General features: G+C 52.6%; 8 protein-coding genes across 8 annotated transcripts; 4 read left to right on the top strand and 4 right to left on the bottom strand.

Annotated features, from left to right (window-relative positions):
* The first annotated feature begins 2,458 nt into the window (after positions 1 to 2,458).
* Positions 2,459 to 4,214, top strand: STEHIDRAFT_126017 (uncharacterized protein). Its single transcript, XM_007310542.1, has 4 exons — positions 2,459 to 2,631; positions 2,724 to 2,822; positions 2,902 to 3,265; positions 3,329 to 4,214. The coding sequence occupies exons 1-4, from the start codon at positions 2,568 to 2,570 to the stop codon at positions 3,912 to 3,914; spliced, it is 1,113 nt and encodes a 370-aa protein (XP_007310604.1). The 5' UTR covers positions 2,459 to 2,567; the 3' UTR covers positions 3,915 to 4,214.
* A 233-nt stretch (positions 4,215 to 4,447) lies between these two features.
* On the top strand, positions 4,448 to 6,121 carry STEHIDRAFT_172730 (uncharacterized protein). The gene is made up of 4 exons (XM_007310541.1): positions 4,448 to 4,567; positions 4,636 to 4,734; positions 4,844 to 5,165; positions 5,225 to 6,121. Exons 1-4 carry the CDS (start codon positions 4,453 to 4,455, stop codon positions 5,676 to 5,678), a joined length of 990 nt encoding a protein of 329 aa, XP_007310603.1. The 5' UTR covers positions 4,448 to 4,452; the 3' UTR covers positions 5,679 to 6,121.
* Positions 6,122 to 6,202: 81 nt separating this feature from the next.
* STEHIDRAFT_162904 (uncharacterized protein) lies at positions 6,203 to 7,309 on the bottom strand (the record flags this gene model as incomplete). Its single annotated transcript, XM_007310540.1, has 2 exons — positions 6,203 to 6,786; positions 6,856 to 7,309. The coding sequence occupies 2 exons, from the start codon at positions 7,307 to 7,309 to the stop codon at positions 6,203 to 6,205; spliced, it is 1,038 nt and encodes a 345-aa protein (XP_007310602.1).
* A 547-nt stretch (positions 7,310 to 7,856) lies between these two features.
* Positions 7,857 to 10,773, top strand: STEHIDRAFT_150649 (uncharacterized protein). The gene is made up of 8 exons (XM_007310539.1): positions 7,857 to 8,279; positions 8,343 to 8,411; positions 8,477 to 8,743; positions 8,799 to 9,045; positions 9,114 to 9,247; positions 9,320 to 9,955; positions 10,065 to 10,217; positions 10,315 to 10,773. The coding sequence occupies exons 1-8, from the start codon at positions 8,019 to 8,021 to the stop codon at positions 10,465 to 10,467; spliced, it is 1,920 nt and encodes a 639-aa protein (XP_007310601.1). The 5' UTR covers positions 7,857 to 8,018; the 3' UTR covers positions 10,468 to 10,773.
* Positions 10,774 to 11,204: 431 nt separating this feature from the next.
* Positions 11,205 to 12,228, bottom strand: STEHIDRAFT_115916 (uncharacterized protein; the record flags this gene model as incomplete). The annotated part of the gene is made up of 4 exons (XM_007310538.1): positions 11,205 to 11,345; positions 11,428 to 11,553; positions 11,652 to 12,116; positions 12,184 to 12,228. 4 exons carry the CDS (start codon positions 12,226 to 12,228, stop codon positions 11,205 to 11,207), a joined length of 777 nt encoding a protein of 258 aa, XP_007310600.1.
* A 2,123-nt stretch (positions 12,229 to 14,351) lies between these two features.
* STEHIDRAFT_162901 (uncharacterized protein) lies at positions 14,352 to 15,231 on the bottom strand (the record flags this gene model as incomplete). The annotated part of the gene is made up of 5 exons (XM_007310537.1): positions 14,352 to 14,369; positions 14,452 to 14,574; positions 14,632 to 14,830; positions 14,894 to 15,138; positions 15,196 to 15,231. The coding sequence occupies 5 exons, from the start codon at positions 15,229 to 15,231 to the stop codon at positions 14,352 to 14,354; spliced, it is 621 nt and encodes a 206-aa protein (XP_007310599.1).
* A 2,759-nt stretch (positions 15,232 to 17,990) lies between these two features.
* STEHIDRAFT_105588 (uncharacterized protein) lies at positions 17,991 to 21,289 on the bottom strand. Its single transcript, XM_007310536.1, has 9 exons — positions 21,150 to 21,289; positions 20,935 to 21,096; positions 20,810 to 20,875; positions 20,668 to 20,756; positions 20,096 to 20,600; positions 19,466 to 20,033; positions 18,997 to 19,372; positions 18,884 to 18,922; positions 17,991 to 18,800 (listed from the first exon to the last, which is right to left on the bottom strand). The coding sequence occupies exons 1-9, from the start codon at positions 21,265 to 21,267 to the stop codon at positions 18,594 to 18,596; spliced, it is 2,130 nt and encodes a 709-aa protein (XP_007310598.1). The 5' UTR covers positions 21,268 to 21,289; the 3' UTR covers positions 17,991 to 18,593.
* A 146-nt stretch (positions 21,290 to 21,435) lies between these two features.
* STEHIDRAFT_162899 (uncharacterized protein) lies at positions 21,436 to 25,526 on the top strand (the record flags this gene model as incomplete). Its single annotated transcript, XM_007310535.1, has 3 exons — positions 21,436 to 22,125; positions 22,182 to 22,318; positions 22,376 to 25,526. The coding sequence occupies 3 exons, from the start codon at positions 21,436 to 21,438 to the stop codon at positions 25,524 to 25,526; spliced, it is 3,978 nt and encodes a 1,325-aa protein (XP_007310597.1).
* Positions 25,527 to 26,713: the final 1,187 nt, after the last annotated feature.

Here is a 26,713-nt window from a genome sequence, read left to right as displayed (position 1 = left end):
GAACGAGACCGATGTCATCCGCACTAACACCACGCGCCGGAGTAGCGAACCCCAAAGCTATCGTTACCCGGCAGGATATTCAGAATCACCCATACCTTCTTCATAGACGACCTCAGAAGCCCCTTTTACTCTTTGTCTACCTTCATCTGCCGATCAAACTATATTTGCTTCTACGGTCAAATGGACTCACCAGGGTATATACAGGTTCGAGGCTGCCGCCAGCCTTAGGTCAGATTCAGCCTCAACCCTTTGGATCAGACTCTTGTATCATCTCCCTCGACTTTGGAACCCTTCTAGTCATGTGAAGCTCAATACTTCTAACGTTCACTCTGCTACGCTTACCTCTACTCTAATTTTGGTTCTTCTACCATCTCTATCCACGCCGACGCTAGCTCTATCACCACCACAAACTCTTCTGCAACCTACAGTAGCTCTCTTACCTTCCTGGCCTTGGTCGCCTCTGCCAGGAGCTCTTATACAACCAATCATATACCCTTACATTCGCCCTTACGCTTTGGGTCGGGTGCAGGAAGGTGATGTATACATTCTCTCAAACGATGTTTGAGTCTTAGAATTCCTTTGCCCTACATTACATCTACTTACTCGACAGACTTATACAGTTTTTACGCGGGGCTCCTGCAGGAATATCAGATATCGCTGCGTCTGGGACGAACCCGGAAGAGAGACTGTCGCGGCGCCGGCCACCCGGCGCCGCACGACGCGTCAGCACGTGACTTTGTGTATCCATGTAAATAAGGTTTAAGGTTCAGATGAGCTTGGTTGCTGGGCCTATAAATATCTTCCTGGCGCTCACAACTGGACCTCGTCTTTCCGTCTCTTTCTTCACACTCCCCCGCTAACAAACAGCGTATCGGTGAAAACATGTCTATCCTAGCTTGCATCATTTGCTCTCGCCATCTGAAAGAACCATATTCAATCCCGTGTGGTGAGTGGCTCAGATGATCCATATGCTCGTCGTGCCAGACGTATCGTGTCTGATCCTTCGTCGCCTGTCTGTTTGCGTCGAATTCCATAGGCCACATCTCCTGTGGCCAGTGCCTAGAAGACTATATCCAGTCCTTATCAGCTGGGGAGCCCGCATCTTGCCCGACCTGTCGTAGCTACTTTCCCATCTCGGGCGGTGAGTGACAACTTTCTGTCCCCCGTATTCCATAGCTAAGGCCTCAATGGTTTCTCCCATATTCCTCATTCACTAGGTCCCACAGGCTTCGTCAAAAAGGAGTTCTACGACCCGATCCGATCCATCATCCTCGACACCCCGGCCCTCTCACCGTACCTTGAAAGAATCGCCGAGCTCGAGGCCCAAATAGCCAGCTTGACAGAATCCAATACCGCGCTGACCACAGATAACGAGCGACTGACCGATGAATACAAGGAGGTTATGGAGGCGAACGTCGACTTACAGTCCAAGGAAAAGGGGGCGATGGAGCTAGCTGGGGAGGTGCAAGATGAGTATACGTTGATACAGACCAAATACGAACGTTTAATGCGTAAGTATAAGGCCGCTAAACGAACCAATGCGTGAGTCATTGTTCTTTTCTCTCTGATCGGACTATCAATGACAATGACGACGACGTGGTCCCTCAAAATCACAGTGCACCCGTACGACAGCCCAAGGCCGAGATCCCATCCCCATCTAAGAGCGGGACGTATGGTTGCAAACATTTACTCTCTGACTTTGAAGATTCTGATGAGGATGAGGACTCACGCGTCTCTCCCCGGCCTTCCACAAGCGTCCCGGACGCGAAGCGCCGTAGGTTAGGTGCTCCGGATGCCAAGGTCGGTAGCAGCTCGCATAGGCAAAACCGTCAATCCCCCATCACGCCAACGCGCTTTGACCCCTCCGGCGCGCGTCTATCATCGTCTAAACAAGTAGCCCTTCTACGGAGAGAGAGAGAGAGAGGACCACGTAAGTCGACGTCCGTTTTGAAGATCCCGCGCACCTAGTGTATCGCCCCCGGCACCTGTGATAGGCGTGGAACCGGCCCCTTCGATTCGTCTAGGCGCTCTCCCCCATAGTATATGTGGTACCTCAGATGTTAGAAGGGTTTTGGTAGAGGGTAGCGGTGAGACGAGCGGGACTATGGCCAACGACGATTGCGGTGACTCCGATGGTCGCAAGATTTTCGGCATGGATCGGACGTTTCTTTTTTGGCGTTTGGCTTTAGGGATGGGTCGTTGGTGGTGGTTCAATGGGGTGGACCATGTATATCCAGGAGATCCACGAGCGTTCTTGTTCTTGTATTGCGAACGAAGGGATCTTGACATTTGTACCAACTAATTCCACTATGTTTTATCATGCCATGTACGATGTTGCAACTTGCCTCCTTTCCCGTCACGGTGTGACAAAGGCGCAACTGTTCGTGTGACTTTCTGTGACATTGTGTCCGCACGCAGCGTGACCTGGTCCTTTGTCTGGCCATTGTGTCCTCGCTTCGGACGACTGCGTAGCGGCGTTGCCAGGTCTACCCTCATCGCAGGCATCGTCTCTATCCTTTCCTCTTTTTCTACACCGTCTGCCTCGGTTTACAAACAGCCTATCAAACATGTCTATGCTGGCTTGTTCTATCTGTTTTGAAGATCTGAAAGATCCCGTGTCGATTCCATGCGGTGAGTGGCTTAGACGAGTCACATAGACCCCCGTCTTGGACAAAGAATGTCTGACCCTTCGACGTGCACTCTATCTGGATCGAATCACGTAGGGCATATATACTGCGATAGATGTGTGAAGGAATATATCCAGTCCTCGCAAGACCCCATGAAAGCATCTTGCCCGACCTGCAGGACCGAATTCCACATCGGTGAGTGGCACATCGCCATGAGACCTCACATTCCATAGCTAAGGCTCTATCGACTTCTCTCATACTCTTCATCCACTAGTGTCTCCCGATCGCAACCTCGTCCCCGAAAAATGCCATCCTTTCCTCAACACATCCGTCCGGCGCATCTACATCGAGACACCAGTCCTCAAGCCATACCTCGAAAGAATCGCCCAGCTCGAAACACGGGTGACCACACTCACGGAATCTAACGCTGGCCTATCGACTCGCGTTACCTCATTGAGCAAAGACAAGGCCAGTTTGATGGATAGATGCGAGGCCGCGATGGAGGCGAACAGAGTCATGGGACTCAAGGAAAAAGAGGCGAGGGGGAGGGCTGAGGAGGTGAATGGGAAGTACGAGCAGATGAAGGCGAAGTATGAGGATATGAAGCATAAGTATGAGCAGGCAAAGCCGGCGAACGCGTCAGTTATTCTCCTTTTCATCTCAGACTGGGCCTTGGATGACGACGGTGTGCTCCTTCATAGTGACAGAACGCCCCCCATGCCACATACTACGTCGCGGTATGTCCTCGCCGCAGCGTTGGAAAGTCGCAGAGCCTCCAAACGGAAGATGCTCGACGATGATTCTGTTGCAGACGTGTCCGCCCGAGACCGCCTTCCTCTCCCACGCTTCATGTGCAACGCAAAGCGCGCAAAACTCGATGCAGAGGCCAAGCTCGCCTCTGGTAGCAGAACCCACCACGCACACCTTAGTTTCGCCACTGCACCGCGCCCGATCACTGTCAATGGTGTTCCCCACATCATCAGGCGGCCATCGACTCAGCCCGAAGCCGGTCACCCACCGCGCCCAATCACTGTGAATGGCGCTCCCCACATCATCAGGCGTGCGCCATCGTCCCAGCCCGAAGCCGGTCCATCCACTCGGACTGAGACACCGCGTCTGCAGGCTCGAGGCATTCCGCTCCCATTGCCGCGTTTGCGGGTGAGGCGTGCCTCCCACCCCCTCCCACCACCCCCTCCACCTTTGAACCTTGCCCGTCTCCGTGAAGTCATGTTAAACAATGGATTTTTAACCAATGGAAGGGTTATCGGAGGGGACAACGGCGCGTGAGAGAAACTGCGGCTACCTACGTACAGCCGTGATGATCCTGCCGACAACAACATTCTCGGGGGAACTTGGTGGTTTTGCAATGGCAGATGATTTTAGGGATGAGTCGCCGGTGGTGGTTTGATGAGGTAGACGGTGTATATCTAATTGATCTTGCGAGCATTTCTTTTCGGTTTTCTCGGATCCCGAACGACGGGATGTGTGCTCTTGACAGTTGTACCTATTGTTTCTCCTGCTTTGTACGATATTGTCTGCTGGTCCCATTCATATAACTCCAAGAATTCAATATCGTGTCTCTAGAACCTACGATGTGCTGGTGACTGCCGAGCACTTTGGTGAGATGTATGAGAGTCGGATGGGCCACAATGTCACACGCGAATAGGGGCGGGCCACAGCACTGCCACCACATGGCAAGTCGCGTCCGTCACGACTCATGTACGTACGGCGCCTTTTGAAGCGCGTTTTGTCCGGTTTTGGACTGCCTCGACCTTGCTTTCCACCGCCATCATCTCTCTTTGCACCCTTCACCCCTTCCTCGGCTATGGCCTCCGAGGGCCAACGCTCTCCCCAAACAAACACACCACCTCTCGAGGATTCCCTGCTCGTATGTCCAATCTGTCTCGACGACCTCAAGAACGCGGTCGCGACACCATGCGGTAAGCCACCATCGCAACCTTGACACCCAGAGACTATGTTGATCTTGAGATTTTGTGCGGGTCGCTAGGCCATGTGCACTGCGAGGAATGTCTGAAGGACTACATTAGACTCTCTGAGGACCCTCACTGGGCTGAATGCCCTACGTGTCGTGCCAGGTTCTCGATAGGTGCGTAACCTGCCTCTTTTTGGGCGGCGCTTCGACGCCCTGACACACGGCTTCCTACAATCGTCCATCATACGGCCTTTATACCCCTTCTTGGCTCTTTCGAACACAGTGACACCCGATCCCAGTCTCATAGAGCCGAAATACCGCCCATTCTTCAGCCCTCCCTTACGACGGGTCTACGTCGACTCGCCACAACTCGAATCATACCAACAGCGAATCTCCGCGCTCGAAGAGCGCGTTCACTCGCTCACAAACGACAAACAGGTGCTCATTCAACAGTGCGGAGCCTCTCATGACGAGGTGAGGGCATGGCAGGCGAAAGAGACGCACACGAGGGTAAAATGCCACCAAATACTGGCACAGAAGCAGCAGGAGATCAGCGATCTCACGGTTCAGATTAGAGAGGCCCAACAGGTAATCAAAATCATGAGGTAAGTGCAGGTCTCGTACGAGAATGATGCCCAGTTTGTTGATGCGGTGTGTGGCTTAGTTATCCGCCCCCTCCAGTCGTCGAGGACCCTGCCCAGTCCTATGTCACCGCCATTCCCATGAAACGGGCGAGCACAGACTACACTACCACCTATCCTGACAACTCCTTCGGTACACATCCCAACGTCAACTATGTCCCCCAATACGCCGATGTCGACAATCACAAGCGCCAGAGGATGTCGTCGCAGGCGTCGACCTCCAATGCCGAGAATTTTCCAGTCCCCATCGCCTACCGTCCTGAGAGTGTCGGCAGGGTGTCCGACGGGAGATCGAGAATGCCATCCACTTCTCGATCTCAACCTCAGCCCCAGCCTGCTCCTTCGATGAACCAGTACGAATTCTCGCATGAGGATGCACAAGAGTGGGCTGAGGCGTTGGGTGTATGGCAGCAGGGATATGACCCTTCAACCTCCCATTCCAATGCGCAACCTGGTGGCAGTGGTCATTTGGGCTGAAGCACGGACATTGCTCGAGGGGGTAAACGCGATGCTTCACAGCACGATGGCACAGTTGGATACGCTGCGATCCTCTCAATAAACTGTTCCCCGCACGACTGTTCCCCGCACGATCGTTCCCCACACGATCTTATCGCTCACTATTTTCTTTTCGTTGCATATTTTGGTCAGGTGCATCAACGATGTCTCTGGATATAGCGCATCTATTACTGTGTATTTCTACTTTTGCTTACATCCCATTCCCGGTATAAGTATGTTTTGTCGATTGCTGTGTCGTTATCTCCTCATTTTTTGCACTCCATGGGTTATGGCCACAATCAAATACTTACATATACCAATTACTTACGATAGTTCCGATGATATGATATGACGGGCGCTGGAGGACGAGATTATGTGGTAGAAGTACGACGATCATCGACTCTCATAAATGAAATCTACATGCGTTAACCATGGAAAGCAAAGGAATGCCATATATTGCACATTACAAGCGCGCGCCACAGCGTGTCCATACAACCATCTAGCGTTTAACCCACGGACCTGACCTCCGCGATCAACTTGTGCAAGGCCGACATATCCAAAGGGTTTACAGTCTTCACCCCGGCGCCCGCCTTGCCCACATCCAGTGCGTCCTTCCCGTCCGCCTCGTCATCCTCCATGATCTTAGGCAGCCAAGCGCTCGTGGACTTCCCAAAACCAGCTGTAAAGCTGACTCCCTTCCCCTTCGTACCCGCATCATCTCTCTGCGTCGGAGTCTTGAGTAGTACCTCCTCGGACTCGGACTGATCTTTCCCTCTGTCCTTCAGCAAGTCGGCGATCCTGCGATCTACCATTTCTTGTAACCGAGTCTCGATGATGCTCATGTCGAACATCTTCTTGAGCATCTGCATCTCGATGCTTTCTGATGAAGGCAATAACGGATCGGACGTGGTTGAGTCGGGTGCAGCAGCTGGGCCGGCACGCTCGGTACTGGTGAGATTCTGAGGAAGACTCTCCAGGGAGTGGATGGAGATGTCGTCGCTCTCTAGGTCGGGTTGGGTATGATCGTGCTTCCATTGCACATCAAAGTGGTGGAAACGCCGTGGGAGGCCGGATTGGTTCGGGTCGTAGACTGAAAGCCACGAAAAACCAATACATCAGTGAGAGGATACGGCAGGAAGCGTAAAAATCGAGAGCGTACCACCGTCCCAATGCGACACATCAAGCCCAATACAGCCTCCTTCAGGCTCCGGCATCAACACCCCCAAATCCTCCACCATCTCCACCTCCAAATGCGTCGCCACCGGCGCCTCGTTTCCCCTCATCCACCCCGCCGCCGTCTCCCACCTCATCATCGCACACAAAAAGTCCATATCCCTCGCCAACTCATTCTCATACGCCCCGTTCTCGACGCGCCGGACGTTATGGGGCACGTAGGTCCCGTTGCGCGCGTGCGCGCGCTTTTGGTCGTTCGAGAGCTTGTGTGGGTGTTGCCAGTCTTCGGGGTACTCGTGTGGTTTGTGCGGGGCGTTGCGACGGGAGAGACGGTCACGGACGGCGGTGGTGACGTTGGGGTGGGCGTTGCCTTTTTCGACGTGCCAGTGGTCTGAGAGGGTGGACATGATGTGGTGGAAGGACTGGCCGACGAAAGCCATGGTGGAGATATTCGTGAGTGTGTAGTGAAAGTAGGGAGAAATGCGATGAGTCTAGGCAGAGCTGGAGAAGAGGACGTCCTTTGATGTATATGACGCAGGTGGTTCCAGACGGCCGTGCGGTTCAAGAAGTGCGACATGTCTCGGAGACCAGGTGCAGCCAAGTTTAAGTCGACCTCAATCATTGTAGAGTTGTACAAGAACAGCAGCATTCACATCTCCCCTGGAAAATCGTGAACCTGTACCAAGCTCAGGGATAAGTGTCGCCGCGAAGAGAACGTGAACGCTATATCGCGAACAAAGCTTATGTCGTGCAAAATTTCAAGGGAAAACCCGCCCCAGGAACATCACGAGAGAGACCTGAGCCAGCCTGAGTATATTTGATCGAGAGAGTCGAGATAATCCATGTAAAAATGCACAACAACGTTCGCCAGGATGGGCCACATGGAAGCAGGAGGGAAACGGCGAAGGTGGCCTATTGGAGTGGCGCGTCGAACTTGGCCTGATACGTACGCAGCCTCTCCCGAAATAGGAAGGGCGGCTTACTGCCCTTGTCGTCACCGGCACCTCTTCAACAACTCTCACATCCGTCCTTAGCCCTCTGCACAGCACTCGCAGCCGCAGCTTTCTTCTGACCATTTCACAGGACAAGCTTGAACTCGAAGGGCCGATTTTTATCTCGATATTTCCTGTTATTGGTCTGCTGTAAACGATGGACTCCTTCGAAGACGAGAACCCGTTCTCTTCAGATCAGCCTCCGTCCTCAGCCTCCTCCAACTCGGTCTCACACATAGATGTGTCTGAGCCATCATCTCCAGTTTCTCATCCAGCCCGTATACCCTCGTCGCCAACCCTTGCACGGTCACCGGTGGCCCCAGTCCAAGCCAGCGTCCCACGCTCTCCGCCAGTGAAGAGCGACTTTTGCTGTTATCGGGACCAGTGGCTACATTCAGGGGACGATGCTGAAATATTGGTGCGCTATCATTTACTGAAGATCCATTCAAGTCTCTTTAACAGCGTCTGTATTATTTGATAGATTGTTGACGCGCTCAAAACGAGCGAGAACTCAACCTCTCCGTATATCACCTACGTCATCCGTGCCGGGGTACGTTTCCCTGTCCTAATCAGTTCTATGTTCGCATTAACTCAATTGATACTTTCAATCATCAGAATGCTGAATCCCGACACCGTTACTCCGAGTTTGAGTCACTCAGACTAAACCTCACCAAATTATACCCCACTTTGATTATTCCACCAATCCCTTCGAAGCAAACGATCGGCGACTATGCAATTAAACAAGGAAAGGCGAAGGAGGATGCCGCGCTCATAGCCCGCCGACGTCGCATGCTTCAAACCTTCCTCAACCGCATCGCACGCCATCCAATCCTGGCCAACGAGCACGTATTTCATCGCTTCTTGGACGGTGAGGTTTCTTGGGTGCGTACGAGCAACTAGATCATGCCTTCTATCCTTAACCCTTTACTCTCCTTAGGCTGAAGTTCTCCACTCTCCCCCACTCTCCCTCCTACCGAAGAACATTCTCAAGGCTCCCGCTCACAATCCGACCGACCCCGAGGCCTCTGCTGCATACCAGGCCTTACCCAATCCTTCTGCTGCGCACCCCTTACGGAGGCCAGATCAGCGCTTCCTCGACTCGGAGGTTTTCACGAACAAATTCGCCGCGCACATGAGCGGACCCATGGAGAAGGTGACGAGGCGGACGATGAAGCGGTGGTCAGGTCTGTCTTTGTCTATATTTGCCTTCTTTTCTTTTTCGATAAGAACGTCTCTGACACATTTCTACTAGATTATGCACAGGACCATATGGATCTCGGAGCGGCTTGGAACGGCTTTAGTCTGAACGAACAAGGAGAACTGTCCGGCGCAATCGAGAAAACAGGACAAGCCATCGACGCCACATACATGTCCACCACCCGTCTCGTAAGTCTCTCGTCATCCACACTCACTCACTCACGTCCGTCCAACCCCCTCATACGTGCCTCGGAAATGCAGCTGCAAGACCTAGAACAGAACTGGCAAGAGCCCCTGCACGAATACTCCCAATTCGCCTCCATCATCAAGAAACTCCTCGTCTACCGCCACCAAAAGCACGTCCAGCTCGAAATGACCCAAGACGCGCTCGAAGCCCGTCGTGAGTCCCTTACCGAGCTCGAGAAATCCGAGCGCGAGGCGCGAAGACTGGAAGAAGCCCTCGGCAGAGGTCGCGTCACGTCCCCATCCGGGCTCGATTCCGGATCCCCGCGTCGATCCCAATCCCAATCGGAGTACGGCTCGCAGTCTCAGTCACAGTACGGCGCGTCGACACTGCGGCCGAGCGCGAGCGTGGGCGGCCATGAAGGTGGTCGTGGGAGTATAGGGACGGATGCGGGGAGCGATGATAGTCAGCCCGTTGAGGTCGAGGCGCCGTCGCCTGACAGCATGAATGGGAGGAGCGTTAGAGACGACGACGAGCCTCAGTTGGGCTCGGCTTATTTACCGCCCCATCCGGGACCGAGTCCGATTAAGAGGCGGGCACCGGGTATGGGACTGTTGAGCGCGTTGAGCTATACGTTGCATGGAATGATGGATGCCGATCCGGAGACAGCGAGGAGAAATGGAATCAGTAAGACGAGGGAGAATATTTCGCAGGTGGGTCGGGTCTATCCCCATCCCCCACTTTCTCTCGCATTCACCTTCCACCATGGAATGTGGCGCTGATTGAATTTTATGGACGTTCCTCATGGGTGTTGCTTTGTAGCTCGAGGATGCATTACACCTGTCAGCGCAGGACCTGAAGTATGCCAGCTCGACCATTCAAGCGGACTTGGACAGGTTCCAAAGGCAGAAAGTCGCCGATCTGCGGGAAATGGCTATCTCGATGGCGCGAAGCCACCGAGATTGGTGTCAGAAGGTTCGTCGTCTCTCTTCGCCCTCCTACCACCACCTTTACACAATGGCTTATAAATATCGTGCTGACGGATGTGCATGGAACTTTGTTGGACGATCAGAACCTCGAAGCATGGCAGGACGCGAAGCAAGAAATTGCGAAGATCCCGGACCACCCGAATCAACTACCTAAGGACATCACGGAGAATGACCCAGCTTCGGCCGGTCCTTCGATGACAAGGCGGGACTCGACGGCCACTATCAACGGGCGATGACTGTCGTAATAATTAATCTCTTTTTGAGCGGTCAGCAAGACGTATTTTTATTCACATTCGCGAGGAACATTCGCTTGTGGCGTGGCATGTTGTGTGTGGTGTCGGATTGTGGCGACGGGGTGTACGCCGTACGGTGCTTCCGTTTCATTTTTTTTGGATACGCATGTGACATGTGGACAACCTTTTTTCTTTCTTCTTCTTGACTTGTGCACGCACTCGTTCCTGCCTTTTTCTTTTTATTTCCTTCGTGTGTATTTCGCCAGTTGAAAGATATGATCATCTAGTGCCGACACAGTGCAGTCTGCGTGCGATACAATATGTGGCGAAAGTTGGGCAGCCTCTGCGGCACATCGCATAGACAGGAACATAGGAGGTGCCAAGCAACATGACCCCCCGCGAAATGTATTCTGCCATCTCGGACCTCGTGCTCCAGCTCCTCAGGCTCAAGTCGTGGTTAGCCCTTGGGCCACAACGATCGAGAACGCCACGCGATCTGGACGGTGATTATGATTCAAATTCCGACGAGAATGTTGAACTTACTTGGCTACGGTGTCAAGCTAACTCGTACTCAACTTGGACGTTCGATGCCTCCACGGTCTGCAATATCACGTGCAAGAATTCGAAATAATACAATATTATTGTCATCTTGTGTACACATTAGCTCAATCAAATCAAACATCAAATACATAGTAACCATAGACTCGTCCCCTCCACCATCTTCCGCTTGTATCCTGACTTCAAAAACCTCCCTCGATAATTTTGCGCATATCGTACGCCAAGATGGGCTGCCAGCTCCCTGCCGAAACATGAACCGCGCCGAGAATGATGAGCTCCTTGGACGTGAGCGGTTCTCCTGAGAATGAGCGAAGGGCTGGATTCTGAAGAGAAACATGTCGCGTCAGCGTCTGGCGCGACCTGTAAATCTTCAAGCCATCAGCGTGGGTCAAGAGGACTAGATACCTTTTCGAAGTATGCCTCAATAGATCGTCCAATGTGTTGAACGAACCCTTTGAGTAGGATGGGGTTCTTTGAGGACGTCTGGTCTCTAGTCTGCACTTGACGTCTCCATGGCTTGCACTCAGGAAACTACAGAACAAGATGGCAGCGGAAGAGAGAGCCCATGCCTAGTAAGCCACCGAAGAACTCTCGTTGAAAATCGAATAAGAATAAAGATTCAAACTCACCCATAATCGAATCTGAGCGGACGCTTTGTCTCCAAGATTCGCTGTCTCCTTCCATCCCTTCAAGTGTGTTCCTTCACCATGCACTGCTTCTTCGACGGTCACCCCCAGAGCCCCTTCGACTCCCTCGTGACGCAGAAATATGGTATCCTCCAGCTTGACTTCGTCGTCCTTGACGAACCTTTCACGATCTGTCTCGGTGGTAGGCTGCCAGTATTTCTGAATGATGACCGTCGGTGCAGCAGGACGGCGATAAAAATCGAGAAAGACAGGGAAGTGAGGATAACCGAGTGCATTACTCTGGATAAAGAAATAATGGGTAGAGCCGTCGTAGTCGACGGGTGCATTTTCGAATGAATGGGGGCGTGTATGGTTCTCGAAATGGAGGCGTGCATAGTCTGTTCCGAATGCCAATGCGTGATAACCACCGTGAAGTAAAGCTGTTTTGGTGTCGATTCCGTCGACTGTCTGGAGAATCGATGATTGGGAAGTGAGGTGAGCTCAAGAATACGTAGAGAGAATAATTCGCTCTCACCTGTGAAGTCATAGGAGCGTCTTGTGCAGAAGCTGAGGAGTTCATGTCGCATTGTCGAAAACGAATTCATCCGCGCTGCGTTTTATCCTACCTCACAATGCCAATGAAGAGCTGTTGTCCTAGTCAAAGCCACGAATGACAAGTAGTGCATGTTCGGGTGCCGTTTCGTGCTGCATACAAGGCAGGCCTACAGCTGGGGGAGCGCAAAGTGAGCATTTTGTCGACAGACGATGTCTATAGTTGTCCACTTGAAGAAGCTTGACAGCTGGGGGGATACAGGTGAAGGGCTCGGCATCATGCTTCCTTAAGCTGATGCAACTGGAAGCGTATGACGAAGGTCGGCGTATATACACCTACTATGTCATCCCTAAAGAGCGTTCAAGGGGTCGGTGAGCAAGCCATGGAATCAGTACAGCTCTATGAGTCCACCATAGCTATAACAAAGAGTGTGTGAAAGGTCGAACTTACAGCTGTCATGTGCATTAGCGCCCACGGTGAAAGATAAACATCAGTTTCGACAAACGCGAGCATAATGCTAGAGAAATTAAAAGCACTCACCCCGTAGGTCTCGAAACACGTCGAGTGAGAGGGCCCCGTTCTATATACCTCGACGCTGACAGTGCCACCAAGTAGAGGCGATGGTGGCCTCGCTACACTTTTTAGAATGTATCTCAGTTGGAGGTGTAATTGTAACGCCTACAGCTGTATACACGCATCTACACCTCGGAAGAAAGCCTGAGGGGTCACGAGTCTCATCGCGAGCCTAGGCTCGAAAGAGTCTGATGCGAACCAGTACAGCTGCAGGGGCTCATCGATAGACCTCTTTCGGTAAAGAGCGAATGCTGGCATCAGCCCGACTCGTGGGATGCCTACTCTGGATGGGCTTAAAGAGGCTTAAAGTGGTCATCACGGAACGAAAATACCTCGACGCGTCACGGTGCTGGCGACGAATGTCAAGACAGTGTTAAGATGCACTGAAGCAACAATTCTCACACGGAGTCACAACTGAGGAAAGCGGTATTGACGCTCTGGGTCATTAGCCTCAACGATGGAATTGGCAGCCTGTTTGATATGAGTGGAGATAGTGAGCAATACTAGTAGGTTAGAATGTTAGACAAGACGAACCCTACGTACATTTTGTAGAGCCCCACAGATGGGCTCGCTCATGAGGCACTCTTCTCGAAGTCGCCAATGAGTCGCGTGGAATGTATAATATATCTATGGGTGGACAGTCGTTCATCCGTTAATTCCGAGCTAATCTTAGGGTGGGAAAGCCGTACCGAGCGCCAAATCCAAGTCTCCGGTGCTTACTGGCCACCTAAACCCCATATGTGTACGAACAACGTAGTCAGGGAAACGATGATGAGGGAAGGGAGATTGGTTCGCAATTGGCCATTGCATTCAGAGTTCTATATGACCAGGTTTCCCAACGCCGCCCAACACGATCGCAGTCATTATCATCCAGACGGGGTCCACCGATAGGCGCTTCATCATTGACAAGCCTTGGCCTTCTACTTATTCAAAATGATTGATGCTCATGGTGCCGCCGCGCACTGATTTCGCGAATAATAGTGCTGACATTGTTGACCGCAAGATGCTCCATAGAGGTCCCGGGCAAAGGCAATCAGGGTCGCTATGTCACATACATTGAACATTGACAGAACGGCAATTTCGTGCATCAATGCATTCCATCTTTCCAAAGTCCCCAAAGACGCAGTATGGTGAAAGGATTTCCCCGGGTCTGGTCTCGTAGATGTATAGTCACTAAGAATGCCACGATGAGAGAGCTATGAAGGGTCAGTCCGGCGAACAGTGGAGCAAGACTTCTATGTCGAGTCTGTTGCAGAGGAACGTAGCAAAGCGTTCGAGAACTTTGTCGGCGACGTTCGACCAAGCAAGGAGACTAGTAAGCAGCTGACTCACCGATACATTGTCAAGTGTTCGTCATGTCAACGTACGAAAGGAGTATGAAGAGCGGGAAGAGATAGGTCGAAGAGAAAGAGGAATTCCACAGGCATCAGACGCCAGGTCTATATTGTAAGATCTGTGAAATGGAGTGGTTAAGATAGGTCTCGAGAGGTCGTACAAAAACAGCAAAAGGAAAACAGACTGGCTGCCAAGATCCGACGCTAACATCGACGACGCCGAGGATCATAATATCGCCACAATCAAGACGTCGACCTTGACTAGAATAACGTGGGTAGGTCTATTCCAACATCCCCTCGGCGTCAGAATTGATCCACTATCACAAAAATAGCGGCCACGAACCTGCAAAAACTCTTCAACCGCACGGCCAACCTGTAGCAAGAACCTCTGCAGCGTTATAGGTCTTCTCTCCCTCGTCTGATCTCTGGTGGGGACGCGGCGGTTGTAGGGTGCCCCACCCGGCCACTGCGTATTTACGGTCAATACACAACTAGGGCATGGACGACAGCGAACAGTGCGTACCTCTATGCGAAGGTGGATACAGGCTTTCTCTCCAAGAGGTGCGGGGTCATTCCATCCCCGAATATGCGTGCAATCGCCAGCGATTGCGTCCGTCGCGAGTACGCCCAACCCTTGACCGACAGCATGACGAAGGAAAATGGAAAGCTCCAGGCGCGCCTGCTGTACATAGCGTAGTCTGTCCGTTTCTGCTCGTGGCTGCCTAACGGACGGGTGATGACGAGGTTAGGCGGGGGTGGTCGTACGATCAAAGCATATAACATACCAGTAGTATTGGCCGATGACCAGCGGTGCAAAGGCTGCATAGTAGTCGAGAAGCACAGGGACATGGGTATGGCCCAGAGCGTCGTTCCGTAAGAAAAAACAACCGCTGGATCCATCGTAACAAACCGAAAGATTGTGGAGCGGTGTGTTGAGAAGATTCTCGAAATGGAGCGAAGCTTGTTCGGCGCCGAAGGAGCGCGCCAAGAGACCATCGCGCAGGAGCGCTTGGTTCATGCGCTCGTAGACCTGACAATGGATACGGTCAAGGATTGTAATTGAAGAGAGATCGGGAGCAAGACGTACCACTTTGTAGTTTTGGTAGTGTTGGGGAATCGCCATCTTTCGAATGCAACGGGCTAGTTGGCATGAGGGCGACAGGGATCTCCATATATATGGTGACTGTTGTGATATGGACCGTAATGATGAAAGAGTTGACTGAGATAGAGTTTCAGTGGATCACAGTCGACGTGAGAGAAAGATTCAGTCGTGAGCCCTGACAGTACTCGAGGAATTCAGACATCACAAGTTTGACCCGCAAACAGATCGTAGATCTCCTCCATAGGACCGCGAGCAATTGCTAGCACGTCAAGTTTGCCACATTCAAGCCCAACAAGATTCTGAAACAGTGAGAAGCAGGAGTAGCGACAACAATGATATCTCCGACAGGTGCACAGTTCGAAGCGTGGGGGGCGCCTTGAAAGGCGAAGAAATGCAAAGAAAAGGGAAGCCGAAGCCTGAGTATGGGCCAGTGCTATGCATTGCCACCACACGCGGTCGGAAGCTATCAAAACACAGACACCATACACCGTTGCCTCCCAACATCAGGGGCAGAGTGGCCCATTAGTCAGACGAAGGACTCCTGCCCATAAAAAAACTTGTTGCGCAACAGACAACGACCTATAATTGTCATTCAGAATTTTTCTTCCCATACCCAGTAGGCTCAGCCAACGGATCATAGAGTGGAAGACGTTCTGATCACTGGAATAATTCATAGCCTCTTGCTGTCCAAGGCCTCGAAGTCATTACACCCTGTTTGCAGGTGACGTTTCTATTTCACAGACCGGTCTAAGGGTACATACCATAACGTTTGAAACAGGTCCAGGGCGAACAGATGAGCCCTGAGTAGTAAGTACTTATACGCCCGGCGCCCGCCCGCTAACAGGCTATAACACTCGAGCGGAGGGCGTAAGGACGATAAAAAGGCTCTGCGAGAGTGCACCATAATGTTCTGACGTTCATGAATGTATACGATACGCGAGCACGCGCACCCAGAGAACAGATTCGGATGTGCGACGAGGCCAGAGATCTGTTTACATATTCGGCGCGAGGGAGAACAGGTGACGGAGAGGGGCCGTCGAGAAGAACCGTACAATGCGCACGGCATATCAATGTTGGTAACAGTTGTTCCAAGGCTCGTGTTGTCCACTGGCAGCTATCACGTCAGCCATTCCCCAGCTTTGCACAGGGTTTGACCGATGGTACTGGTCATTAGCCGGTACAGGTAGGTGAACTGCCGGGTAGCTCGAGCAACCGTCATTTTCATCCGAGGGGCTTATAAATCGACATCCTCGAGCAGAAATGCTATGCCAGTAGCCAGTAGCGCCTGGTCGTACTAAAATTGCACTACAGCTCCTCTTCTACCACAGCTGGGGATCGCAGCGGTGGCGTGAAGATGCCTCGTTGAGCCATCGGCGCCAAAAGCTGTCCACAAATAAACCTCGCCGCACCACATCTGAAGCGCCGTAATCTATCAACGCGAGGACTTCATCATGCCCTTATTGCTCGCTTGCCAGTGATTCTCGAGATCCAGTTTCACGGCATGACCTGCAGACGAGCACCGACCGCTGTTAGTCGCCAATGGTCTTGGCCTGGCGATACAAGTAAAGAAGAGAATTCCGTGACGGACAACGGACGATAATGCAGCGAAAATTGATGGATGATGAACCGTTTGTACGAACGGTGGTGAGGCTTCGAGCGAAAAAGAAAAGCGCCCATGAGTCTTAGATAACGTGAAAATTTACGTGTTCACATGGTACCAAAGCGACAGGACATCAACAGCGCACGATGCAAACTACGAAAATGAGAGATCGGAACAGTTTCGAGACCAACAGCATAGCCTCCTCCTGTACTGTCGACCCAGGAAGATATGTGGAGGCAGATCCGTGGCGCGCAAGACGAAAAAAAGCGAACGAATAGAGCGCTTCAAGGACACGGCAAAGTCCTTCCCTGGAAAATGATCGGAGTTGGCTGCTGAGTCCTTGCGGGCCCCGAACTTCAACTACAAGGGACCAGTGTCACATGCACGGCCTCTTCGCCATGTGTACTTTTTCCCACATGTCTGCCTCGCCTTTGTTCCCAAAGAAGACTAGAGGCCAATACCTTACGACGGGGCTGAGGACCGTTACTAGTGTCAATGGCGGTAGAAGGAGTACGAATGAAAGCAAAATACCGCTCATTTGCGCGGTCCCGATGAACATTGTTCTCTTCAAGTTTGACATCGACAAAAACACCGGCTCGGATAATGAAGACAGCCGTAAATTGACCGCATAGTAATCCGGTAAAAACGTATAGGAGCTTAATTGAAGTTACTCCAAGGAGCCTTGAAAGCACGTACGGTGCTCGAACAACGCCGAGAACCCAACGGGCATTAGCTTATGCACGAGTGAATGAACGTTGCGCACTGAAGAGCCATGCGATGATCTCCATATCAAACACAACAGTGATGTCCGGCAAAGCCTCTACTTGAACGGAAGCAAGGTGGAAGTATTGTTCAGCGTGTGCCACCAGCGCTATAGACAGACGGGCACTCTCCACTAAGTACCGAACACGGAGCGCTGAAGTTCGAAAAAGGGAAGAAGGCACTCACCAGTGTAGTGCAGTTTGAATGCACCGGGGCATCAAGGCAGCAACCACTCGAGATGGCCGGACGCCACAACGAGGGCGGGCCCTGAACGATACCGACGAACCCCCCATCCAGTTGATCCATAAAAGTGATCTAGAGATGGGGGGGTCCTAATCCTCAAAGGACATCTCACGATGTACATCATCATTATCAAAATCCAAGCGAAAGCGAATGGCAGGGCGAACGAAAACTCAGGGGGGAGGGCACCGAAAACACGGAACAAACAAGAAGAGAAGTGCTATGTAGAATAGTGTACATGAGATTGCCGTGTGAAAACTTTGATGAGAGTGTGAAGAACGAAGGGAGATGAGGGAAGGGAAGAGGAAGCAGCAAAAGCAGCCAAGAAGGCCGGACATAACGGATGAACCCACGCAGAGATGAAATTATGTGACGAGAAACCGGGAGAAGTAATAGAATGGTTGGAGGGCGGCGGAGCCGTTTACGGAATGAATACGATATGTATACTGTATGACGAGACTGAGGTACAAGACGAAAGCGAAGCGTGCTCGAAGGAATAACCATAAGCCAACGAAAACGAAGGGGAACAAATATGTGCGCGTCAACATAGACGGCGAAAGACGAAGATGGAATGGACGCAATCATCAGAATTCAAAGAGGAAAGAGTCGTAAGGCGTCCGCAAGCGCGTAGGTAGTACAGAACGAAGGAGATTGGATACTAGCGCAAAGGGAGGGTATGTGATGATGATTGCGCCAAGTAGAATGAACGAAGGGTGAAGATACCGCAGACACACAAGGAACGAGCCGGTAGCGCACTCGGCTAAACACCAGTGCTCGACCGCTAGACAACAGTCGTCGCTCTTGCCTGGGGCGGGAAAGCCGACGACATCGGCGAAGGCTGCTGACCAGTTACAGGATCTCCGGTGAGGAACTTCGAATGATCATCCAAATTGACAGACGTATTGGCCTGGCCATTGTTCGGATTCCCTGACACGCCAGGCGTGCTCGGATTCGCACTGGCTGACGACACTTTGCCAATATACCATGACTAACGCCACAGCAAAAACGGAATTTGATATTCAGTTGATTAAGAAGGATCAACTTGCGTGACACGGAGTCGATCGGACTCACCGGAACCCAGCCCCGTTCTCCTCCGTCCTCTTTGACAGCCTAAGAATGAAGCAAGAGTCCGTGTCGGCGGAAATTTGTAACTTAATAAGTGAAACAGATGGAGAGTGGCGTACATATGACCAATGATTGTACCGCTTGAACACTCGGAGCTGATCGTCCTTTACGAGATCGAGCTCCTCCTCGCCTTTCTTCTTGTAGTCCATCAAGGCATAGCCCGGGAAACTTGTAGACACGATGTTGAGAGGCAGGATGGGTGTCTTTGTTGGATTCAGTGGCGATGACGGGTGGCTTGACGATGTCGTCGTTGACCCTACCGCGGCGGCCGCCTCGGCTATGGCTGTTGCGACTGGAATACGCGTTTCGAGAAGGCAACCCGCCGGAACCCAGCCTTGTTTACTCGTATCGGAGTCGACCTGCCCTGAGCCTGATGGATCCCTTTGGACGACCCACCAGCCACGGGCGCGCGAGATGATGACGAACGTATCGCCACTGCGCCGGACAAAGTCAAACGCATCAACATCAGCTATGAGAAAGCGAGACGGAACAGCGGAAGCGCAAAGACACAGAATAGAAACAACTCACACGACCACGTCAAATTCGTCTTCCTGTTCAGCCATGTACGGATAGATCGCGACCGCATAGGATATGGCCGAAGTCACTGGCACTTCCCTCGCCGGTGTTCCTCCCGCATTGGGATCCTCTCCTGGGGTAGGCAGTCCTGTCAAATTCGTCCCCGGTACGGCCGACCGCGGCGACTCTCCAGTGCTCGGAGATCGATCCTGCAACCCCATCCTGCCACTTCTGTCCGCTGACAACAAGTTCCCACCATGGTCCACAGCAGGCGACATCACATCAGGTGAGCCAGGCCCCATGCCTGAACCACCATGGCTGGCAGCTGCTTCTGCGGCGTGGACTTGCAATCTTGGTGGTCGGGAGAGTGTTCGGGAGTGGTTCGTGGGGGTTTTCTTTGAGCCGTTGGAGTCGCCTGAGGCTTTGCGAGCGGCTTGTTTCTGTTGGGCGACGGCGATGGGCGAGCGAATATCTTTGATGTGTTTGAGCATGAAGACGGGGTTCTTCTGTGCGTCCTTGAGTTTCTGGAAAAGTAGAAGTGGTTTTTCGTCATAGCTCAGACAACGCTCTACCCGAGCACCTGGACGGATAAATCGGCTCGTGAATAATAATACTTTATTGTTTGCGCCGCTTTAAACGCACTGGGAGGACCGTAACAGATGAACATAGCATAATTCTGCCAGTCGTCGTTGTTGATTTTGTACTTGCGCAACGCTGCTGGGAGGACTTTCCAGGCAGGATCCTCCAAGCTGACCTTGAAGCTCTTCAGATTGTCCGTACTCTCTTGTCTCACCGGTTTTGGCGGAGTAGGAGCGGCTAATGTGCTCCCGCTTGCATTTGCATTGACTGATGCCCCTCCTGCACTCGTACTGGCTAAACTGTTGTCAACCGTGCCGTTACGTCTAGGTTGTAGGGGCGCTGTGGTTTGTAATGTCGCTGATTGTTGAGAAAGTGAGGACGAGCCGTTCATCATCGCTGTTCGGCTCAAATTGGGAGTGGCTGTGGGATTATAGGAAAGATCGTGTTCGAGGCGGTGGGGCGAAGGATGGGGTGATTCGATGAGTTCAGGCTTGGTGGGCGAGCCCTGAGGTTTGACAAAGTTTGCCCATTTGAAAGACGTTTGTCGAGCTATTGGACTATCCTCGAGCTAAACACGGAAACAAAGGTCGGTCGATATAAAAGGAGGGTGGGAAAGAAAGAGGTAAATGACGCACTCGGGACTGAGAGTTCCTGACTGAGCTCCAATCATCAAATACCTGCGATAGTCGATCGTTTTCGTGCTCGAGAGATCGTAGTCGGTCACCTTCGTTGTGGGTGAGTAGGGTAGGTATAGTGGCGCATAACGAGGAAGTATACCTTGATCGCGTATGAGGTCGTATAGTTTATCCATAGAAAGATTCTGGAGTACATCATCGCTCTCGGCTAGTAAAGCGAATGAGACATGAGACAAAACCAGCGTAGAAAAGACAGGTTCTGCGCACAAGGAGGGATATAGTGGTCTGCTTCGATGGGAACATTCTGCGCAAGTTTGGTGTGGTATACGGCCTTCAGGATTGCTAGTCGTTGGCCAACGGAGGATATACCAAGATCTTTGAGACCATCTGCATCTATGATGCAGAGTACATCGCCGCTGATACCGTGTTCTGTGAAAGATGGAATTGAGTAGAAGCGAGACAAGAGAAGCAGAAGCTGAGACCTCTGAGTCGAGCCTCGTACTGGTTGAAGCCGAGATGGGAGAGAAAGAGGTGGACGTTGGACTCGTCCCAGTCGAGAATCGATCTTGACAATTCTGGGGGCAAAGCTGGGCTGTCCATGAAGGTAAGAGTTGGAGGAAACTGTCAGAGCGTCGGCAGAGGACAAGCACTACCGGACTCTATCCGTCAACCGTTCGCGCTCACGCGGCCCGCACGTGGCGGTTCCCGTGCGTCTACAGCAGCTCTCATCCTTTCCTTCCAGTACGCGCTCGGGATGCCCGCTCGGACATGGACGATCCCTGGTCGAATGCATGGAGCGACCCTGCAGACCTTTCCGCCTCTCACAAGTCTCCCACTACCCCTACTTGGAATTCGAAACAAAATATTCAGGAGTCCGAGGATGATGAGGCAGATATTGCCATGCCATCTTGGGCGACCGGAGCTGGTATAAACTGGGCGGAACCCTCACAGGATACACACAGCTCCCTGTGGTCTCAGGTACCTCCTTCAGCTGGATGGTCTCCACCCCATTCTTTCAGCGACATTCAGCTTGTAAAGGCGCCCGATTTGGATTCTACTAAAGAGCCTAGTCGGCCTGCGACTCCGGAGGATGTCCAACTTTCTTCCCCGAACCCCGCTTCCCCTATTTCCCATGTAGAAACACAGGAAGAACGTCTAGAGGTACCATCAGAGGATAGTCCTTCGCATTCTACTCGTCCAAGCTCTCCATCACATTCACCCATACCATCCTCGTCCCCAAATCCCGATGGCTTCGGTACTTTCGAGACCGGCGCCACAAATGAGCTCGACCCTTGGCCGGCCTCGGCCTCGCCCTTCGACGCTCAGGAGAACGGAGAGAATGCCTGGGGCTCTGCATGGGAGGACAAGGCCAAAGAAGATCCCACGACCTCTGAACAGGAGTCTGTTGACGAATGGGAGGCTGCGAGACGCATGAAACAGGAAATGGATCGTCGAGTGGTGAGTCCTGTCCACCATATCAATATAATTTAACATACTGACGCTCGCGGCATCAGCCACCAGAACTACTAGCCAGTATTCTGAAAGAAGGAGATGAAGTGTCCAGCCTTGCTTGGCCGGAGCCGAAGGACCTTCCTGAGGAACCCGAATGGCAACAGCGATGGCAAACCGGTTGGGACAGTGTTGAGAATCTGTGAGAATATCCGCACGGCTTGAAATAACCTAGATATTCACATTTAATCCTGCACAGTGACGCCCTTCGCGCACGCTACATGCCTGAGATGAACCTACCCCCGTTACAGCCCTTTACACAAAGTTTCACTGGGAAGGCAATGATTAACTCCGTCAAACTTACGAGGAATATCGCGCTCTCCAGATCCAGTCCAATGGGGCACTTCCTATCCGGCAGAGGGTCGACCGCCTGGGAAGCATCCATCAAGTCGCGCGTTGAGACGGTTCAGGACGAAGTCCCGGTTGGGTGGAGGATAGTGGAGAAAGAGCAGGAAGGAAAGGTTGAAGAAAAGACTAAGAAGTCCGGAGGATTATTGGCCAATTTGTGGAATAGGAGGGCGTCGAATATACCTCGACAGGACTCCAAAGTAGCACAAGACACGTCTTCAAAGTCAGAGTCTCCTGTAGACACTGCACGGTCAAGCATGGAAAGCGTCAAGTCACCGTCGTCCTCAACAACCGCTACCACTAACAAAGTCTCTTCTCCGACGACTTTGTCCCCGTCTTCTACTTCGCCTTCTACCTCCGCGCCTCCCGCGCCGTCAGTGGAATCACCCCCAGCGTCGACGTATGCTGACGCAGGCCTTCCATCGTTTGAGTCATTTTCTCCAACTTCACAGGACAAAACCCCTGAGGCTCCTCAAAATCCTTCCGCCGTCACACGTTTCTTTAATCGATTCTCACGTCGGGCATCGACCCCTTCACCTCATAATTCTATGATGCTTTCAGGAGACGATCTCGAGTTCTTGTCGGACATGGTTCCCAGTGCAAGTGATGGTGACCTCGACGATGAACACACTGACAGCAACGACCCCCATCTCAAGGCTCTGGAGAACATGCTCGCCAGTAAACCCATTGGCGGTAAACTGCCCGCCCCTCTTCCGCCACCGCCGCCGGCACCCTCGCGTGTCACGTCAACGCTTTCGAATAATAATGCTGGTCATAATTTGAAGACGAATGGCCCGGCCTCTCTGTCCTTTGACGTGCTGGTGCCTACTGCAATCTCCCGCAGTTCATCGCCGTCATCAACCAATCCACCACTTTCACTACCTCCTCATTCCTCCACGACCACACCTACGGCCTCTTCGTCACGACCTATAAGTCCAGCTCAACAATCTTATTCCACCTCCAGTCATCCTCGACCCACCCATTCCTCGCGAAATAGTCGTTCTTCTCTATCTTCGGTGTTCCCTTCCCCGACGGCGGACTCTACACCCCAGCCTGTGACGTCGCTTGCATTATCTCAAGCTAGTTCACAGCCAGTGCCCCGGCCAATGTCGACCGCATCGATAGCAGCTTCATCCGCAGCCGCTGGGAAGATCTCTTCCCCGTTCTCTTCAGCCCCGCACTCGCGCTCTCAGAGCCCCGCATTTTTTTCTCCGCCGACAACGTCTTCCGCAGTGCCAACCACCATCTCACCGTCGACTTTGAGAGCTTCACAGCAGCAGATGTCGGCAGCAGCAGCAGCTGTACGGAATCCGCCGTCGCTACCGTCTTCGCTCGCTTCTCAGTCTCATTCGAATGTGCCAGCCGATGACGATGACTTTGGCGACTTCGCGGACTTTGGTTCTTCTTCGCAATCTCCGCTCGCACAAAGTTCATCGACCTTTTTCGACGACAGCGGCTTCGGATCGCCTGTTACGACCGCTAAACCAACACAGACATCGTTTACCTTTCCCCCGCGTTCCGCGTTCGCGTCTTCGTCGCATGCACCGAAGCCCTCTACGACCTCCATCGTCTCTTCTTCGTCATCTACAGCATGGCTGGGACGTCCTCACGCTGAATCGGTCACAAGCAACGGGACAGATGTCGTCTCGCATAAGTCTCTAGACTCGTTCGATGACGAGTTCAGCTCGTTCATGGGGACTTCTGCGCGATCAAATAGTCCTGCCCACGCTCAACGTTCACAAGCGAAATCACCCTTGTCTACACAACCAATGAAACCGATGATCCCACTGATTGCGTTGGGACAACCTCTCAAACGACCACCATCCACGTCCAGATCGAGTTCAATATCTCCATCCGTATCCGCCCCCGCTCTCAGCATCAGCGTCAGCCCTCCCCTCACTCGTAACAGGTCTCTGAATCGACCCCTTTCCTCTCGGACCTCTCCTGTCGACATAATGAATAGGAACGCACCATCTTCTTCCTCAGCTTCTCCCATCGACCCAAGCGAATCAGACATCATCCACGGGAATCCCATCTCCGCTTCCTCCTCCTATTCTTCACAGACGATGTCCGCTGGGCGCAAGATAACAAGAGCAGAGAACCACCAACGCACGACCTCATTGATGGAACTAGCAGCGTCGAGACCTGCCCGATGGCCTGCTCCGATATCTCCTCTACCCGAGGTCTTATCGCCACCTCCACCCAGTCACAGCGGGGTAGGATTGGTGGAGACAGATTTATTGGGTGATGGCGACGGCCTGGGAGTCCCGAACAACAACGTCAATTCGGTACAAGGTTCGAGGTTCGCGGGGATGCAGACCGCGTCTTCTGTGTCCCAGTCTCGGTCTGCAGGCCTGGGCTTACTTGGGGATGACATGGACGACGATAACTGGATGGGAGCGATGAGCAACGGGATTGGCAACAACGACAGACCGTCCTCGATATCACCGCCTCCAGCACCTCGACCGAGACCACCAATCCCAGTCCCTCTCTCAGCCCAAACACCACCTTTCATACCCGCGCCACCTCTACTTCCACCACCTCCACGACCTGGCTCCTCCAGTTCTGTGCTCGGTTCGGGTGGACACGGAGGGATGTCAGTGTTAGCGCGGGGTAGACCAGCTGTGGCAAGTAATGGGGTTGGTGATGCGGCTTCTACCGTGGGCTCGCCGAGGACACCGACGCTTTCGCCGGATAGTACGCCTCTTGCGATGTTGGTCCCTAGTGGCGGAGGCGGGAATGGAGGAGGTGCTTCTGTGGCAGGTGTGAATGGAGGCGGATTCGGGTCATCGAGATCGCCTCCTCCACTTTCTCCTCCTGGTAATGGCACGCTTTTAGGTTCGGGGCTGTGGGGAGGAAATGGAATGCAGTCGATGGTGGCTACGATTCCGACGCCACCGCCGCCTTCGTTGACGCCTGTAGCGGTTGTGCCGCCTGTGTCTAACGCGAAGGGCGCTGGTGGGCTTTCAGCGCAGGATTTGAGCTTCTTCGAGGGGTTATGAGGTGCGGTAGGTGTTTCTGGGAAGAGGCGGGTGGGATGATAGGTGGGCGCGTCTGTGCAAGGAGAGGTGAGCATGTGTGTGGAAGGCTCGAGCGATTCGCGGGTGGGGGTGGACAGGGGAGTAAATTCGTGTATAGCTCATTTAATCGCCTAATTTTCACGCAACTCTCACGTTTCTTCATCTTTGGATACCAATGTTGTACTTCCATTCTTTCTTCTTCCGCTTTCGGTCGCTGTGATCAGCCGTGGACCTGGTACAATTTATGTTGCGCTTGGACCGCGGGTGGGCCGACGTCGACCCTGATCGCTTGACAATCTTTTTGAGGTGATTGCGTTGTTTGGTGAGACGACGCATTCAACTCAGATGAACTGATCTGGTCGTGGCGATCGATACGTCACTAACTTCGTTTATGCCAGGCGTTCTGTGGTCTTTGTGTACGTACACTCGTGCCTGTCTTCTCTTTTGGCTTCATTACTACGTGACTCACCGGTCCAAGTAGGTCAAACAGGCTAACGCGCCAGCTCAACGGCTTCCCGAGACGGTCTCTTGGTACGAACTCCGACACGACTTTGTGGCAGCACTTCGCCTCACTGACTCTTTTTGGGCTTTTCAGGTCAACTTTGTGGGTCCTTGCTTTTTCGCAATATGTACAGGTATGGGTCCTTTCATGCACTGTTCCATTGAGCCCCTAAATCGACGTCCGTGGCGTGAAATTGAGCCGGTCTCTTGTGCAAGGACTGTCCTAGTTGAGATGTCCATACCAATCGTGTGTGGCACGACACATGCGCCAGATACCATTAGCCCGTAGTCGTGGTTGTTTTATTAAATCCTGAAAGGCTCCGAAAAGGAGAGCGTCAGATTGATTTTGCAGATGTTGGCTTTACAAGAGGATCCCCGGGTCATCATCAGATTTCCTCTTGGATGACCGGCCTTTTTGACGAGCTTGCGTCTTCGGTGGCACTTTGCAGCTAGCTATCCACTTGTTGAGACGTCTTGTTTTACATGACGCTGCCTTTTTCGGCGGGCGCGCCGTCGAGTGCCTTCGCGCTGGCCATATGCGTCCCGCCCCTTGTTCTCTCTACAACGGGAGCGCGGTGGGCATGAAAACGCAAAAATCTTCTTTGCGCACTGTCCATCCTGATGGGGCCATTTCTTGTGATGCACGCAGTCGGTCAGGCTCCAGGTGG

The sequence above is a fragment of the Stereum hirsutum genome (genome assembly GCF_000264905.1).
Source record: "Stereum hirsutum FP-91666 SS1 unplaced genomic scaffold STEHIscaffold_20, whole genome shotgun sequence".
NCBI classification, from domain to species: Eukaryota; Fungi; Basidiomycota; class Agaricomycetes; order Russulales; family Stereaceae; genus Stereum; species Stereum hirsutum.
The sequence above is the reverse complement of the archived record's forward strand: the minus strand, read 5'-3'. Positions and strand labels throughout refer to the sequence as shown.